The sequence below is a fragment of the Oncorhynchus keta genome, chromosome 22 (genome assembly GCF_023373465.1).
Source record: "Oncorhynchus keta strain PuntledgeMale-10-30-2019 chromosome 22, Oket_V2, whole genome shotgun sequence".
In the NCBI taxonomy this organism is placed as follows: domain Eukaryota; kingdom Metazoa; phylum Chordata; class Actinopteri; order Salmoniformes; family Salmonidae; genus Oncorhynchus; species Oncorhynchus keta.
In genome coordinates this window covers 14117049-14135639 of record NC_068442.1, presented here as the reverse complement: position 1 = coordinate 14135639, position 18591 = coordinate 14117049, and the positions used below count along the sequence as shown (strand labels likewise).

At 42.1% G+C, this 18591-nt stretch overlaps 1 protein-coding gene and 1 long non-coding RNA gene across 6 annotated transcripts; both read left to right on the top strand.

Annotated features, from left to right (window-relative positions):
• Positions 1 to 7120: 7120 nt before the first annotated feature.
• On the top strand, positions 7121 to 9900 carry LOC118401089 (uncharacterized). Its single transcript, XR_008075384.1, has 3 exons — positions 7121 to 7418; positions 7800 to 7863; positions 7998 to 9900. It is a non-coding gene; the product is annotated as an uncharacterized LOC118401089 (long non-coding RNA).
• Positions 9901 to 10207: 307 nt separating this feature from the next.
• tmem263 (transmembrane protein 263) lies at positions 10208 to 18030 on the top strand. Of its 5 annotated transcripts, none has more exons than XM_035798302.2 (3): positions 10208 to 10911; positions 14800 to 14867; positions 15498 to 18030. In XM_035798302.2, the coding sequence occupies exons 1-3, from the start codon at positions 10886 to 10888 to the stop codon at positions 15794 to 15796; spliced, it is 393 nt and encodes a 130-aa protein (XP_035654195.1). In that variant the 5' UTR covers positions 10208 to 10885; the 3' UTR covers positions 15797 to 18030. The 5 variants fall into 5 exon arrangements, with proteins under 5 accessions (XP_035654195.1, XP_035654198.1, XP_035654196.1 ...); XM_035798305.2 differs by having other exon boundaries at positions 10210 to 10911; positions 14712 to 14867; XM_035798303.2 differs by lacking the exon at positions 10208 to 10911 and adding an exon at positions 11800 to 11937 and having other exon boundaries at positions 14712 to 14867.
• The last annotated feature ends 561 nt before the right edge of the window (positions 18031 to 18591 follow it).

Below are 18591 nucleotides of genomic sequence, written 5' to 3'. Positions count from 1 at the left end.
GCAATCTAGCCAGACACCTAGGTACTTATAGATGTCCACATATTCAAGGTCGGAACAATCCAGGGTGGTGATGCTAGTCAGGCATGCGGGTGCAGGCAGCGATCGGTTGAAAAGCATGCATTTGGTTTTACTAGCGTTTAAGAGCAGTTGGAGGCCACGGAAGGAGTGTTGTATGGCATTGAAGCTCGTTTGGAGGTTAGATAGCACAGTGTCCAATGACGGGCCGAAAGTATATAGAATGGTGTCGTCTGCGTAGAGGTGGATCAGGGAATCGCCCGCAGCAAGAGCAACATCATTGATATATATACAGAGAAAAGAGTCGGCCCGAGAATTGAACCCTGTGGCAAGGCAGTCATCCGAAAAACCGAGGCTACTGAGTCTGCCGATAAGAATATGGTGATTGACAGAGTCGAAAGCCTTGGCAAGGTCGATGAAGACGGCTGCACAGTACTGTCTTTTATCGATGACTAATTATGTGACTGATCAATATCTCAGCCTCCCCTCCCCCTGTCAACTTCCCAATAGTCACCCCTGAAACCCAGCTCTCTGAAATCGCCCCCATTGACTCTCATGTCATCCAAGACTACAACTTTCTCCCTGGATCCTCTCTCCACTGCTCTCATCAAAGTCTAACTTCCTCCTCTCTGTCATTATATCCCATACATCGTCAACCACTCACTCGCCCACAGAACTGTCCCTTACAAAACAGCTGCAGTCACCCCCCATCTTAAAAAGGCCAGGACTGGACACCACCATCCTCAATAACTTCCAAACCATTTCCAACCTCTCATTCCTTGCCAAGATTATGGAACGTACTGTTGCCTCCCAATTACATACCTGTTAGAACCCCTCCAGTCTGGTTACCGCCCACTCCACAGTACTGAAACTGAACTCCTCAAAGTTGTTGATTACCTCCTGACCTCTGCTGATGCTGGTGCCCTCAACATTCTGATTCTCCTTGACCTGAGTGCCGCTTTTGACACAGTGAGCCATCAGATCCTCCTCACCAGGCTTGAGGGTGTGTTAATGGCACCACACTCTCCTTGCCATAATTATACCTCAAAAACCGGACTGACTACATCTCCCTCAATGGCCACACCTCAGACTCAACTGTAGTTATACATGGTGTCCTCCAGCGCTCTGTAATGGGTCCCTTATTCTTTATCATCTACATCCTCCCCCTTGGTCAGATCCGCCATTACTTCGACATCTACTGGTATGCTGATGACACCCAGATCTAACTCAGCACAAAATCCCTCCTCAAAACACCTATGACCTACATTGAATCCTGCCTCTCCGCAATAAAAACATGGATGCAACAAAGCTTCCTCAAGCTCAACAGTGATAAAACGGTACTCCTCATAGGCACCAAATCCACCCTCACCAAACAAAAGGTGTAAAAAGTCAAGGGGTCTGAATATTTTCCAAAGGCACTGCATATATACATATATGTTTTGTTTGTTTGTTGTTGTTGTCATTTTTTTATTAATACATTTTTACTCTTTAACTCCCAAATTGCATGGTATCCAATTGTCTCATCCCTGCAATTCCCGTACGGACTTGGGAGAGGCGAAGGTCGAGATCCGTGCATCCTCCGAAACACAACCCAACCAATCTACACTGCTTCTTGACACAGTGCCCACTTAACCTGAAAGCCAAACGCACCAATGTGTCGGAGAAAACACTGTGCACTTGGTGACCGTGTCAGCGTGCACTGCGCCCGGCCCACCACAGGAGTCGCTAGTGCACGATGGGACAAGGACATCCCTGACGGCCAAACCCTCCCCTAACTCGGACGACGCTGGGCCAATTGTGCGCCGCACCATGGGTCTCCCGGTCGTGGCCAGCTGCCGCAGAGCCTGGACTCGAACCCAGAATCTCTAGTGGCACAGCTACTGTAGCACTGCGGTGCAGTGCTTTAGACTACAGCGCCACTCGGGAGGCCCATATATATTCCTCTGTCCAGTGTCTGTGTTCTTTTGCCCATGTTAATCTTTTATTTTTATTGGCCAGTCTGATATGGCTTTTCTTTTGTAACTCTGCCTAGAAGGCCAGCAACCCGGAGTCACCTCTTCACTGTTGACGTTGAGAATGGTGTTTTGCAGGTACTATTTAATGAAGCTGCCAGTTGAGGACTTGTGATGCGTCTGTTTCTCAAACTAGACACATGTACTTGTCCTCTTGCTCAGTTGTGCACCGGGGACTCCCACTCCTCTTTCTATTCTGGTTAGAGCCAGTTTGAGATGTACTTACATATCAACGGACACACACTGGCCTTGGCCAACACAATGAAAGCACAAGGATGGCTGGAACTTTCTCTCGCTTTACTTCTCTCGAGCTGATCTTCTCTGAGCTGGAAATCGCCCAGCATGCTCTGCTCCACTTCAACGGTGTTCGGAGATACAGCTCTGATATGATGAACTAACATTGCTGATATGATTAACTACAAATACTTCACAGCCTTTTGTAACACCAAGGGTGTCTCAAATTAGACTTAATTTAATTTAGGCCTACTTTATTTTACCTTGAATATTGCAGCCCATTTGTGTAGGCTATTAGCCAGACAAAACCCGCTGAGTTCAACAATAAATAGAGGCTGAATTTATCTTAATTTCCTCATTGTTAGGTTATTTGATGTGTAATCAAATTTGTATAAAAAGTTTACAGGTAACACCTAACTCCCTGCTAAAGACGGCATAGCTATAGATCGTACACTCCATTATAAAGCAATTCCTAGTAGTTTGAGGGTAGAGTGACTGTATTATTTGGCATTAATAGACTAGTTTTGCAATCAACAACTTTCTATCCAAGCTGGGAGAGAGTGGGAGGATGGCTCCTGTCATCCAGGTTTAGGTAGCCTATACAAGACAGCTGTATATTTAAAAAAAAAATCAAATGTTAGCTGATTAGTATTCTGTTAAACCGAAAATTAATTTGACAATCTGCAATGTTTGAATTTCCAACATTGATTTGAGGCTCCTAAGAAAATTAGAAGCATGGGAAGTTGGTGGTGCTGTAATAATGGCTGGAGCGGAATATGTTAAATGGTTTCGTATACATCAAACATATGGTTTCCATGTGTTGGTGACATTCCATTAACTCCATTTCGGCCATTACTGTGAGCCGCTCTCCCCTCAGCAGCATCCTGTGATCAGAAGGGCATTTCCATTAATGAATCATTAAATAGATAGGCTAGATCACACAAATTCAAATCTAGACCTCGCTTGAAGCCATTTACACTGCTTTTTTCATTCTTCCCCTCTAAATCAGGGACTGATTTAGACCTGGGACACCAGGTGGGTACAATTAATGATCAGGTAGAACAGAAAACCAGCAGGCTCCAGACCTCGTAGGGTAAGATTTGAACACCCCTGGGCTATAGTACAGCCATGTCTGGATGGGAAACAGCTTTTGTCTAATTATATGTCAAAAGTAGTTTATTTTTAGCTAGTCCTAACCCTTTCCTAACCTTTTAGCTCATTATCCAAACATGCTCGGTTAATTCTCCTCACCTGCTGTGTAAGTTCTCCTAAGAATTAGGAACTAAAGAGAAGGACTACATTAAAACTCCCACTCCTGCCCTATTAAAGGAAATATCAGTCATTAGATCAACATTAGACTCTCTCCTAACACAGGACGCTGAAAAGAAAATGAGATTTGTCAGGCAAAAGTTATATGAACATGGCGATAAACCAGGAAAGTACTTGGCATACCTAGCTAAAAAGAGAGCTGACTCTCAGTCAATTGCTACTATTACTGATTCTGATGGTAATCATTTATATGAAAATAAATTGATAAGTGACTCATTTAAGAAATTTTATACAAACCTTTATGCCTCAGAACTGCCAAAGGATGCACCCAAATTAATGGATAACTTATTTTGTAAGATTGAGCTCCCTACTATCTCCGAAGAACAGAGGTCTCTCCTTAATGCCCCTATTATCAAGGAAGAGATAATGTTCGCAATTAAGAATCTGCAAAATGGTAAGGCCCCAGGACCAGACGGGTTTTGTAGTGAGTTCTATAAAGAGTTCCATGGACTGATCCTTGAGCCATTGCGTGATATGTTTAACCACTCATTTTCAAATGACCAACTCCCTCAAACGCTGAGAGAAGCCAACATTTCACTTATTCTCAAAAAGGGAAATGTCCAGAGTCTTGTTCCTCGTACAGACCAATTTCCCTTCTGAATGTGGATAGAAAATTGCTTTCGAAAATTCTAGCCACAGGATTAGAGGACTCACTGCCACTAATTGTGAAAGGAGACCAAACTGGCTTCATTAAGGGCCGTAAGTCATGCAACAATGTCAGGCGGCTTCTTAATGTAATTCAAGCCTACCAACAAAGTGCTATGGTTGGTCTGGTGCTCTCCCTAGATGCTGAGAAAGCATTTCATCGTGTGGAGTGGTCTTACCTATTATTTGCTCTAAATAAATTTGGTCTGGGGGGCAACTTTATAATATGGGTGAAAGTTTTTGTGATGATCCTCAGGCTGCTGTCCTTACTAATGGGCTAAGGTCAAATTGCTTCTCTATACACAGAGGTACCAGACAGGGCTGTCCTTTATCCCCTCTCCTCTTTGCACTCGTTATGGAACCACTGGCCGAGGCCATCAGGGTAACGCCTGCTATACAGGGGCTGCTCATTGGTGATGTTCACCATAAAATAAGCTTGTATGCTGATGATATCCTGATATTCATCTCTAGTCCCGAGACTTCAATTACATCTTATTAATATTATTGAATTATTCAGCAAATTCTCAGGCTACAAGATTAACCTAACTAAGTCAGAGGCTATGCCACTTGGTAGCCTACACTCTGTACCTAATATTTATCCCCCCTTCCCTTTTAAATGGTCTCCCTCAGGTTTCATGTATCTGGGTATATTTGTAACTCCTAAATTCCAGCAAATGTACAAAGCCAATTTTGTTCCCTTGTTTGAAACAATAAGACAGGATCTGGAGCGCCTGAATTCTCTCCTGATTTCTTGGTTGGGTAGAATATCCCTCTTGAAAATGAACATTTTACCTAGACTACTTTACCCAATCCAAATGATCCCAGTATTACTCTCCAATAAGGTAATAAAGGATGTAAATGGATGGCTAAGTTCCTTTATATGGAGTAAACGCAAGCCAAGACTTAAGATGGCAATATTGCAGCTGCCAAGTTCTATGGGCGGCTTGGACCTGCCCAATATCAGGTTATATCAATGGTGTGCCCACCTTTGTTATATTTCTGACTGGATCACAAATGATGACTCCTCTATTTGGTTAGACATTGCGACTTCTCTTTCAAAATACCCCTTACAGGATCTCTTATTTTTCAGAAGTTTCAAGTCTGTAGAAGAACACTGCAATAATCCAGTTACACTTAACACACTCAAAGTATGGAGGTCAGTTCAACGCTTCCTGGGAAGGTCCAAACTAACCTCTGCTCTTACCCCAATTCTTAACAACCCAGATTTCAGTCCAGGATTGCTGGATGCTGGCTTTAACTTTGGGCTTATCAAGGGCATGCACAGGTTAAATGTCTTATTTGCTGATAAGATTTTATTGTCATTTGAGCAGATGGTCGAGAAATATCGACTCCCAAAGCAGGACTTTTTCCGCTTCCTCCAAGTAAGACATTATATTCTGAAGAGCACCACCTTAATTGGTAACCCTAATGTGTCTGTCATTGAAATAATAATTTTTTTCCCCACAAAGGAAAATGTCTGTAAGTCTGTTTTATGATACTTTAAGGTCCTTTTCTGCTGTCAACACACAGAGGGTGAAACAAGTGTGGGAGAAAGAATGGTCTGTTACTATTGACGAAGAGATGTGGGAGGAGATTTGGACATATGCAAAAACAATATCTATATGTAATCGTACTAGAGCAATCCAATTAAGAATAATACACAGATTGCATATATCCCCAAATCGCAGACATGCTTTTAGCCCCACTTCCTCTTCCCCTCAGTGCCTTAAATGCAAAACTGATACAGGCACCCTAACACATTGTTTATGGTCATGTACCAAAATACAAAGATACTGGTCTGGTGTTCTGCAAGAAATTGAAAAGATCCTAGGGGTTGATCTAGAATTGGACCCAGTTTCTTTACTGTTAGGTCTCCCTAGTAGGCATGTTACTTATATGGGTAAAAGGAGGCTTTACAACATCCTTACCTTCACAGCGAGGAAAAACATCCTTTTACAGTGGATTAGTGATAAGGTTCCTTCTATTAAAGATTGGCATAAGATACTATTTGAATGGGTGCCTCTGGAATATCTGACATGTACATTGCATTCTAAAACAGACCAGTTCTACAAAGTATGGGAACCTTATCTAAATGACCTAGAACCTGAGGTATCAGCTATTATGCTACAAGGATTTTCTTAGAATGGCGGGGGATCTATGTATTTCAGAACTACACTGTACATTCCACATGTGGAACCCAACCTCTTGGTTTAAACTGAGATTTTTTGTTTAATTTCTGTTCGTAAGTTTGTTTAAAATGTATGTATTGAGAGACACAATGATGGGGATGGAGTGAGACAAGTACCGAGCGGGAAGAGGAAAATGGTGTACGTATGTATGGGTGTGTGTGGTATGTATGTATGTGTGTGTATGTGTGTGCGTACGCGTATATATGTGTATATGCATGAGTGTATGTATATGTATATGTGTGTATGTATATATATATATATGCTTAGATATGTGTAAGTGAGTGCTGTTTATTTTGTGTTTTCTTTGTGTGCTTTGTCTCTGTTGCTGTATCTCTTAATATGGGTGAAAATTGTGAAATTCCAATAAAAATACTGTTACAAAAGTAAGTTCTCCTAAACCTGTTACGAAAAGTCCATTTTGACAAAAGCTGTATCCCTTCTAGACAAAACCCTATAGTACGGCCAGAAACAGAAGAGGAAGCGAGATATCCCACTCACTAATTTTTCTGTTTCAATGGAAGTCAATTAACTAAGTAGACCAGACCAAGCTGCTATCGCATTGGTGTCTACGGGAGAGCCACCCACCTAAGTAGACAGGAACTGACCATTTTTTCCAATGGTAAACAGCCTGAGTGAACTTTCTTCATTTATCCACCATCTTTGGTACAGCCTGATATCACTCTATATATATAATTTATATAATTTGGTAGCTAAAAATAAAATGACCTCTTTAAATCAATGTCAATTGAAAGCCACACCCCCACACTTGATTGCTGAATAATTTATAAGCCAGGCCCATTAACAATGTGCAAGGTGAGTGTACTGTTGTGGTATGCTTTAGACTGAAGTGTGTAGTACTACCAGGTTGACATGAGAATGTATTATTTGTTTTGTTTGCACTTGTTGTTTAAATGTTGACTCTGTTAAACTGTTTCAGTTTTTGGTCAAGTGTCCCATCTTGAAATCACATTCCAGTTGTAGCTGCTGAACAATGGTAAGCTGAAGTGTTTCATAACTAAATAAATATATAATGACCTTCTCTAATGGTACCTCTGGAGTTATGTTTGCACTAGTATTTAGTAATCTCCTGAAAAATGTTTTATGAGCCCTACTTTCCCTGTAATTGAGCCTCAATAGTTTGGCTACAAGACGCAGTATATCAAATTTGAAAATAGTAACTGATATGGACATGGCATCCAATTATTTATTGTTGACAGAGGGAGTGCATTTATGTACACATCGGCCAAGCAGGTATCCAGATGGGCAATGCATGTTGGGAGTTATATTTCCTGGAGCATGGTTTCCATCCAGATGGAAGAATACATGAGTCCAGAACTGCATCCCTGGCTGACTCCTCATTTGGTACCTTTTTCAGTGAGACTGGAGGCGGGAAACATGTTCCCAGGGCTGTCTTCATAGATTTGAGCCTACAGTTATGGGTATGGAAGATGTATTTGAATAGCATGATCCACAACATCAAATGTCATGGTGTTCATCGGCATGTAATATCTTGAATTTTGTGCTGTGTAGTTTTATTTTGTGCCTTTCTGCATGTGTCAACAATTTATTCTAGATGAGATAAGGAACGGACACTACCGTCAGTTGTATCACCCTGAACAACTCATCAGTGGCAAAGAGGATGCTGCCAATAACTATGCATGTGGCCATTACACTTTTGGAAAGGAGATTGTGGAGTCCGTACTGGACATAATGTGTAAAATGATGAGTGGCTCTGAATGTCTAATTGCAAGTCCCTGTATGGTGATATTTGGATAAATGGCTTAATGTGTGAATTTTCTCAGGCAGACCAATGCACTGGACTACAAGGCTTCCTAATATTCCATAGTTTTGGGGGTGGGACTGGCTCAGGCTTCGCTGTTGATGGAGCGTATGTCTGTAGATTACGACAAGAAGTCCAAACTGGAGTTCTCTGTCTACCCTGTGCCCCAGGTGTCTACAGCAGTTGTGGAGACCTACAACTCCATCTTGACCACACACACCACTCTGGAGCACTCAGATTGCTCTTTCATGGTGGATAATGAGGTCATCTTTGACATGCAAGTGTAATCTTTGTGTGGAGCGTCCATCTTATACCTATCTGAATCGCCTCATTGCCCAGATTGTCTCCTCAATCACTGCCTCCCTGTGCGTTGATGGTGCACTCAATGTGGACCTGACAGAGTTTCAGACCAACCTGATACCTTACACCTGTATCCACTTCCCCCAGGTCACTTATGCTCCCATTATCTCAGCAGAAAGGGCCTATCACGAGCAACTCTCTGTTCCTGAGATCAAATGCCTGCTTTGAGTCGGCTAACCAGATGGTAAAGTGTGATCCCAGGCTCGGAAAGTACATGGCTTGCTGCTTGCTGTACCGTGGTGATGTGGTGCCCAAAGATGTCAACACATCCATCGCCCTCATCAAGACCTGCAAATCCATTCAATTTGTGGATTGGTGTCCCACAGGATTCAAGGTGGGCATCAACTACCAGCTGCCTACTGTTGTGCCTGGGGGTGATCTGGCCAAGGTGCAGAGAGCTGTGTGCATGCTGAGTAACACCACAGCTATTGCAGAGGCTTGGAGTCATCTGGACCACAAGTTTGACCTGATGTATGCCAAGCGGGCCTTTGTGCACTGGTATATGGAGGGGAGTTCTCTGAGGCCAGAGAGGACATGGCTGCACTGGAGAAGGATTATGAGGAGGTGGGGGCAGACTCTGGTATTGGTTGTGAGGAGGAAGATGAATACTAAATTTGCTTCCAATTCATTTTTATACTTGTTCAGCCCCTTGTGTAATTATAACTCCAAGCATTTGAATTCATGTTTTTTTTTATTGATACATATATGACGGTTTGGAACTTGGCAGGTGTGGCTGTGTATAATTGCAATAAGGTTCTAGCATGGTGTCTCAACTTTGGGGGTGGTAGGCTAATTTACATACTCAAAGAAGATTAGCAATTGACATGGCAACAAGAATTGTTGGTACATCTGCAAGTAACATTCAGACTACACCTGACTGTATTTAAGACAAATGGTGGCTCTAAACTGTAAATGGGGAGGATCAACTTCATATCTGACTTGTGTAAATCTAGCATTGTTGTCAATGGGAACACAACCTGTACATGGCGTAGGCGTTACATTGTCCAATATTTGACTGATTAACATTATTCGAGATGTGCCGTCTGAAGTGTCAGTATATAACTGATACATTTCCCAGTTCTTTGTAGAGCTACAACAAAAAGCAAACCTTTCTCAAAGACCAATGAAATGTATGACTAATAGGCCTATGCTGGAAAATTGTGCCACCAGACTGAGCATGTCAAATTTGTCACATATGCATTTCGCAGCTCTTGATGGTGTAGCGAAATGCTTGTCATGACACAATGTAGTAAACTGTCAACCAGAATATGGGGTTTCAAAAGGGTTGAATCAAGGACCGCAATAGTCAACGTCTCCTGTAAACCCAGATTCTGGGTCACACCAGCCTTCTACGTAAAGTCTTGGTCCTAATTTTCATGAGCTGAAAAAAGATCCCAGAAATATTCCATATGAACAAAAATACATCTCCAATTGTGCACAAATTTGTTTACATCCCAGTTAGTGAGCATTTCTCCTTTGCCAAGATAATCCCTCCATCTGACAGGTGTGGCATATCAAGTAGCTGATTAAACAGCATGATAATTACACAGGTGCTGGGGACAAAAGACCACTCTACAACGTGCAGTTTTGTCACACAACAATGCCACAGATGTCGCAAGTGTTGAGGGTGCGTACAATTGACGTACTGACTGCAGGAATGTTCAACACAGCTGTTGCCAGATGACTGATTGTTAATTTCTCTACCATAAACTGCCTCCAATGTAATTTTAGCGAATTTGGCAGAACATCCAACCAGCTTCACAACCGTAGACTACATGTAAACCACGGCAGCCCAGGGTCCGGATTCACGAAACTTTATTTACGAAAAACGCAAGAAGTTTCTTAAGGAAAAAAAATAGGAAGTTCATAAGATAGTTCGTAAATGCAATTCCTTAATGTTCTTAGGAATTCGTAGTTCTCTTAAGCATTGACATTAGTGACGTGCTTGAAACCAATACAAAAAAAGCCTATGTGACAGGGATGATCGGCTTTGGTTATTTCATTATTTTTCACACATTATAGCCATCAGACTAGCTATATCAAAAATGGATAACCAGGAAAAGAGATTGAAGGAGATGGAGGAAATAGCAGCCAGGAAAATGTTGCTGTTGGGGAGAATTGATAACTGCGGGCGTCACTGAAGAGACCAAAAAGAAAGGATGGGCGAGTGGCGGAGTCTGTCTCTGCCGTCGGGGGTATGGCAAGGGACAGTGACGCCGTAAAAAAGAAGTGGTCCGACATCAAGTAGGCTGCTAAGAAGAAGGGTGCTGAGAGACCATTCATGTGGACAGCTGGAGGAGAAGGCGCTGTCCATCATAAAGATGGTGGTAGAGGGACAGTACGACCGGTAAGTTAGTTAGCTAACTTGTAAAGACATTAAAGCCAAAATAACTAATGACATTAACATTCGCCAAGTTCTTATTTGCAAATTGAGAGAGCGCTAGCTATTTAACACATCTAGAATATTGTAATATATTCTAACAACCATGGGTTGCGGTAATCGAACCTGCCGCACAAGCGTGCCTTTGCAGCACAGTCGATAGCGCGCCGGACCTCGGGCTAGAAGGTCGAGGGTTCGGGACCTGCTCCCTGCTGTTTCATTACATTATTGTTAGTTACTAGCTAGCTAGATAATGCGTGTTTAATTTGTATTCTTGCTGTATTTAAATATCCGGTAGCCAACATGTCTGTGGCGCAAGAAAAGTATCCATTATTCATCTCAAGAGGGTTTAGCTATTCTAAAGTTAACTACATTTCCAAGAAGTAATCCTGACGCATTATTTTCAAGAATCCCATTTCTTAACTTTTTTTTTTAGGAACAAACTTGGAAAACATTTACAATAACTTTATTGAGGAATAGCAACTTTGCTTAACTTCTAAAGTTAAGGAAAAATGGCAGTTAAGAAATGTATTATTTTAAGGTTTTGTGAATCCAGCCCCAGGACCTCCACATCCGACTTCTTTACCTGCGGGATCATCTGAGGGGTGCTGAGTAGTGTTTTTTTGTTTCTAATAGAGCCCTTTTTTGTGTGGAAAAAACGCATTCTGATTGGCTGGGCCTGGCTCCCCAGTGGGTGGGCGCATGGCTGCTCCCCTGTCCAGTCATGTGAAATCCATAGATTAGGGCATAATGAATTTTAAATAGACTGATTTCCTTCTATGAACTGTAAATCATTAAAATGTTTGAAAATGTTGCGTTTGTGTTAAGTATACATGCAGGTATTGTGACCTATCTGGCTGGCTGGGGGGAGCAAAGCTTGTAGTTTACTGGCTAATGCCTGGCTACTGTAGCTAACGTTACTCTCAAAAGAAAAGTTGCTGATGGGAGCTGGGTAGCTGCGGTGTCAGAGATAACAGACACACAAACAGCAAGGTACGTTGTAAATTGGCTAAAACGCTAGCTATATTATTTAGATAAAACAATTATATCGATTTATGTAAACTTAAACTATTTTGTGTTATCGCACAATTCAAATAGAAAGGCATTCTACACTACATTAAGTGATCTCCAACTAACAAATTAACGTTAGTTAGCTACCTAGTGTTCTAATTCTCTAGTAACTAGCTAACGTTAGCTAGCCATGCAGCTTCAGTCAAGATGAGTGATTTAGCTAGCTAAAAGTTGGTTGTTGTTTTTCGCTCTTGCACTCATAAAGAAAAGTGTTTCGCGGAGCAAGTGGAGTTTAAAATCGAAGTGAATGAGGGAGTATATTTTGCTAAAACATTTAGCTAACAGTCTATGCTAGTGGTTGCTATCCTAGCTACACAGCTAGTTGCCAAACGTCAACTCAGTTGGACTGGTAGCCTGTTGCCACGTCGTCACTCGGTAAACGTTAGATAACTCGAACTTTAAATTGAACATATTTTGTATGTTTTTCATGGGCACAGCCATTTTAACTACTTAGCTAACGTGAGTACTACAAGTTTGATATTTAGCTAATATAACTAAATTAACTCCAGCTCCACATCTTCAACTTCAAGAGCCATATCAATTGATTTTCCACAAATTGGGTCTACTGAATCTAGATTAATGACCGCATGGCTATCTAACGTTATATGCCTACTGGGTGGCCATATAAACTGTTTTCGATTGTAGCTTACTGAATACAATTGACAAACCCTTTTTATTGTGAAATGAATATACTTTAGCCAGCATGTCCATTTCTAATTTCCATTCTAGTATTTTGTCTAAGGATAGTCTAATGAAAGCTTTTACACAATGATGTATCTGTGCGTGTGCAATGCGGGGACATGGAGAGCAAAGTTTGCTAATAGACTAAGGTAGACTAGCAGTTTACTGTAGTGTTAACCAGAAGATTCAACCCACTTGCTTACAGCTAAGCAAGCACTATTGTAGTACAGCCTTCCTGTGTAGATTAAAAGTGTTTGTAAATTAAATCAAATTTTATGGGTCACATAAACACATTTACCAGATGTTATTGCGGGTGTAGTTAAGTGCTTCTCAAATTTAACCTGGAGTGCCAGAGAGGCGTTATTAATTCAGGGCGTTGTCAAGACTGTTTGTAAATTCTGGCCTATCTGAGCGCTCTAACCTCACATCAATCAAGCACCCAAGCTAACATTGGCTAGCTACTTCCTGACTCAAATTAGAGAACACCTCACTCTGACCATTTTACTCGCCTTAGCGGAGCTGTTTTCATGTTATCCAGAGTGTTGATGACTAACTGCTGTTTGCAACAATTTCATTGCGCTTTATTTGCCGACGTTTACTGACACCAGCCATATTCAATGGGTGTTGAGGGTTCATAAATTCGTCAGTTATTCTGCACTCTGGTACACTCAGATGAAAGTGCTCTGAAATTGGAGTAGCCAGGGTGAATTTACGAAAGCACCCCAAGACAACGTGGAGCCGGCACGAGATATGGGTCGGAAAGCGTACCTTAATCCACGGATGAGAAATGCGTTGTACTCTGAATTGGCCCATTATCCCAACTGTTACACAGAGAAGATGGCTAATTTCTGGAGAAAAAAAAACTATTTAGTCCTCATGCTAGGTAGTAGAAGCTGCAGCAGCAATTTTGGAATGGCATTGTCAGCCAATTAGCTCCTTTGTTGTTCAGTGTGACATGTCATTCCATAATGGCTACTGCTAGCTAGCATGAAGATGAAAAGGGCAGTTTACTTAACTAGCAGTTGTTCAGTATTCTCAGTGTAAAAGTTGGGATAATGGGACAGTTCTGAGTACACCCCATTTCCCATCACTAGATTGAGGTACATTTTCCAAGTCATGTCTCACACCTGCTCTGCATTGTTTTATTTATCTACTACACAGGAAGGTTGTCCGACCATTGTGCAGCTGTAGGCAAGCTGGTCAGATCAGCTGGCTACAGTAGTGTGAAGTTCAGTTTGCCATTTTTACTGCCACATAGGCCTATAATAGGCTACATATGCGTAGCTGGGCTATTGAGCAGCACATGCATTTCAACATTGTAATTAGGCTTATGAGAATGTTCAAAGGCCCTCAGCAAGCATATAATGGTCATGTTGACTGTTCAAGACTTTTCTACTAAGAATAAAGACGGACATGTCTTTGCATTAGTATCATATCAAAATCACACCTTTTTGTCTGTGTATAGTAGTGCCCCTTGGAGACAGTATACCCCAAAAAGTGGACTTCTAAATATTGGTGAAATAGATGATGCACCAATATCCATCACAACCGTTATGGATATCATGCCGCTAAACGTGAGAGGATACTGACAATGGAAAGAGAAACCTATTATAAACAATCTAAAATCTTGATGAAAGTTAGCATTACAGAGAAAGTTGAGCCGATGTAGCCTAAGGTGCATGTTTTACAAAAACTTTTCCTACGCTATGGATGTTACATTGCCGCGGCAAGTCATAACTGATGCAGTTATGACTTGCCGCCCTGGTCTTGAAAGGTTTTTGTTGAGCCTACTTTGCAGGTGGTGCAGTCTGTCAGATAAAGGCAAAAAAACAGCAGTGCTTGAGTGAAATCAATTTATTTAAATGTTCTTTAATTTTTTTTATCTTGTTGAGTTGAACATAGCTGAGACAGCCAGGGGGAAAACAGATGATGGTTAGGCCTATGAGCAATCATTCTCCATCTTGTTTTTCAAGAACTAGCCACTAACTGCCAGAGGATTTTTTCCCCCTCTACAGTCCTTCAGAGACTGGTGCTTCATTTGGGAATTCTGAAGAGATAATATTGAGGAATTGGTTGACTTCACCTGTTTTCCCTCCTGCCTAGAGGGAAGATGAGTCAACGTGAGCAGCAGGATAAAGTCCCAGCGTACCTCAAAGATGAGCCTCCAGCAGGTCAGTTCAGTCTCCTTAGTGGCCACTCACATGCTGATGAACATTAAATGGACATTGCTAAAAAAAAATGTACACTGACACTCAGTAACGTAAAGGGGATACTTAGTCAGTTGCACAACTGATTGCATTCAACCAAATTGTGTCTTCCGCATTTACCCTAACCCCTCTGAATCAGAGAGGTGCGGGGAATGCCTTAATCGACGTCCACATCATCAGCGTCGGATTTTAATTTCCTCACAAATTAGAAGTCGGAATGATCTCTGTCTGAAGCGTTTGTATTTGTGTACCACTAGGTGGCATTAACGTTCCATCTTCTACACTGTTAGTGGTTCTACAGTTTCTGTCTAGCCCACCACACACAGATTATTTTGTCATTCAAAGCAATGCGGGCTATTGAGGGCCGTCATTACTATTTTTAGTTTTGCCTTTCTACTGGGGCTTCTACTCTATAATGTGGTCATAATGGCCAATTCTAAGCAGAAATCATGGTTTGACACAAACTTTCATGTAGTAGCCTATTCATCATTCTGTGCTGTATGGAACAGAGAACATTTACCATAAGTTGGGAAGTTACTCGGTGTTCCTCTGCTTAACTTCTCTCAACACTAAAACCCTATTATCTCTCATCAGACAGCAACAAGGATCACCCAGCGCCCCAGCCAGGCATGTTCTCCAGAGTGACCGGCGGCCTCTTCAGTGTCACTAAAGGTGCCGTGGGAGCCACTGTGGGTGGGGTTGCCTGGATAGGAGGGAAGAGCTTCGACTTGACCAAGACCGCTGTCACCTCGGTGGCCGCTGTACCCGGCATCGGGGTGGGGCTGGTGAAGGGAGGGGTGTGTGCTGTAGCAGGAGGCGTTTCTGCAGTAGGCTCAGCAGTAGCCAGTAAAGTTCCTATTGGAGGGGGCAAGAAAAAGGACAAGTCTGATTGAGGAGTGGCGGAAGACGGTGCATTTTGGGTATCGTGCATGTCGTGTCTGATCCGCCTACACTCTGGAGGGCTACGGAGCAATCCAACAATGTCGTGTGTATTCACTTTTCATGGAGGGCTCGACACTTTGATTCGCGAGTGTCTAAGGACCACTCCCATATTATATGGCCTGGCCACTGAGGGTGAGATTAAATAAGGGGTTTTCTGTTCAGCAGTGCAGGGGCCACCCCACCCATCTTTGTCTAATATAAACCAGTGCCTCAAACTGAAATATGAAATGAATGTTGTATTTACTGTAGATAGAAGCCAACCAAGAAAACATGAAGCCTATTTTATTGCGTAATATTTGTTCCATCTCTCGGCCACCGTTGAAGAAACATGCCGTGAACATATACCATGTTTAGGCGCTGTTCATGTTCATTGCTGTGTTTGTTGAAAACTTGACCGTCACCTGGCAGTCAGACAATCCGTGATCAATGACTAGCCCGGCACCTCTGACATAAAATAAAGAGGATCTCATGGGGGGTTTACCACCGTGATCCCTTGGCTGTGGCGGGGTTCAGATTGAAGAAGCCAGCACCGCGCTGTTCCAACAACCGAGGCAGCGCCTTGTTGCAAAAAGCGTCGGTAATGGCGGGGAGTTGACGGCTCCACTCCATCTCTCTGATTGATTCTGTTTCTGAGATTACTGACTCTGCTTCTGGGGCCCAGCAGCCCAGCTTTGGTGCCCTCTCCCACAACAACACTCATCACTCTCCCTCTGCTCCCTGAGAATTACTGTGGCACTCTGGGATTTTAATGCTGCCTGCCAGGGCTATGGGGGACTAAACACTCTGCTCAGGAAGTCAATGTTCCTGGCTATATGTTTATGCTTGTGGAAATTGTTTTCATTTTCCCCTTCTGCTGTTAAGTATATGATTTGAATCTCAAACTCCCCGTTCCTGATGTGATGGGGATTTTTTTTCATCCACCAGGGAAATTCTCTAAAGGGGACATGTTCCATTAAAAGGTTTCTTCTGAGAGTTCTCTCTGGTGTGAGTAATGTACTCATGTTTTTCAATGACAGTAGTTTTAGGATGCGTTTACCCTTCAAAGGTATGGAATTCATGTTTTCACTGATGATGCGCTGAATCACAGAGCTCTGTCACTGCCCTTTCAGTTGCTTTCTTTCGTTCTTTCACTATTGTACACACAGTGTATGTGGACTACAATCTGGTAGGATCAAGGTGCCTTATTCCAACACGATAGCCTGAACTACAGTAACATATTCCTTTTTGATCCTACTAGATTGTAGTCCACATACACTGCGTGTACAATACATTAAGGACACCTGCTCTTTCCTTGACATAGCTTTCACCTGGTCAGGCTATAATCCCTTATTGATGTCACCTGTTAAATCCACTTCAATCAATGTAGAGGAAGGGGAGGAGACTGGTTAAAGTGTTTTTTTTAAGCCTTGAGACAATTGAGACTTGGATAGTGTATGTGTGCCACTGAGAGGGTGAATGGGCAAGACCTGTTTTAAGTGCCTTTGAACAGGGTATGGTAGTAGGTGCAAGGTGTACCGGTTTGTCAAGAAATGCAAAGGACACCCAGCCAACTTGACTTGTGGGAAGCATTAGAGTCAACATGGGCCTGCATCCCTGTAGAGCACTTTCGACACCTTGTAGTGTCATGCCCCTACAAGGTTGTTTTTAGGGCAAAGGGGGGTGCGCAACTCAATATTAGGAAGTTGTCCTTTTTTTGTCTACACAGTGTATTGTACTACTGGCAAAAAAAATAACTAGGCTATTTTAGTATTATACATTTTTGAATACATTTAAGGCGTTGCCTAATGTTATAGCTATTAGAAATACAATGTATTCACATTTTTAATATAGTGCTCTATCAAAGGATTTCACTATTAATCAGTGGATTCTTTAAAGGTGGAGTGCACTGTGCCACAAAACATTGGTGTGTAGGCTACACCTTTAACATTACATGGATATTTATTTTGTTCAGGATTTGTCTCCTTCATAAATCGCCTTTCCAGTTTTCACCTCAATATTTCATGAACCTTTCATTCATTCCACGCGTTGACTGTTGGATACAGGAGTTAAGGCTGAGGGATTTCAGACTGATCCTTCCACAATTTAAGGGGTTTCCTCTTGCGTTTCCTGTCAATGTGCTGAAGGTGGAATTGAACTTGTATTTCAATATCATTTTATAATAAATAAATCAGCCTTTTTCATCAGATATATTGTTTTGCTCGTTTGTCATTACAATTTTGACGACGTGAATAAGACCTAGGCTACTCAATTGTGGTTCCTATTTGTTTGGCTAGTCGGCACTGCAGAGATTCATTTTAGTAGCCTCCTCTAGCTCCTACCCCTCCATTCACTAATCTAAAATGTGTGTGTTTAGCCAATACAGCAGTGGGCCCACCTAGCCTGCAAATAAGATCATGCCTAAATTGGAAGTAGTGCCAACTTTCCTTGATACAGCTATCCAATCCTTTCAAGCAGGCTACAAATTATAGGGGGAGGTGGGGGGGGGGGGGGGTGCTCAACTTCCTTGAATGAGACATTAGCTCTCTTACATGCAACAAAAGTAACGTTTTGGGTGGGGTTCTCCTACATAATGCTAATTGAACCATTCTTTGTTTAAAATGCAGTGGTACATATGTTTTATAGTGGTAAATATGAAAAATAATGGTTTAAACAGTTTATTACTATGTGGCTGCACAAAGTCTCGCTGTCCACAAATGGTACTGTAGAATTCTATAGCAGCACTTGTCCACTCAGTAGTGCTGAATTT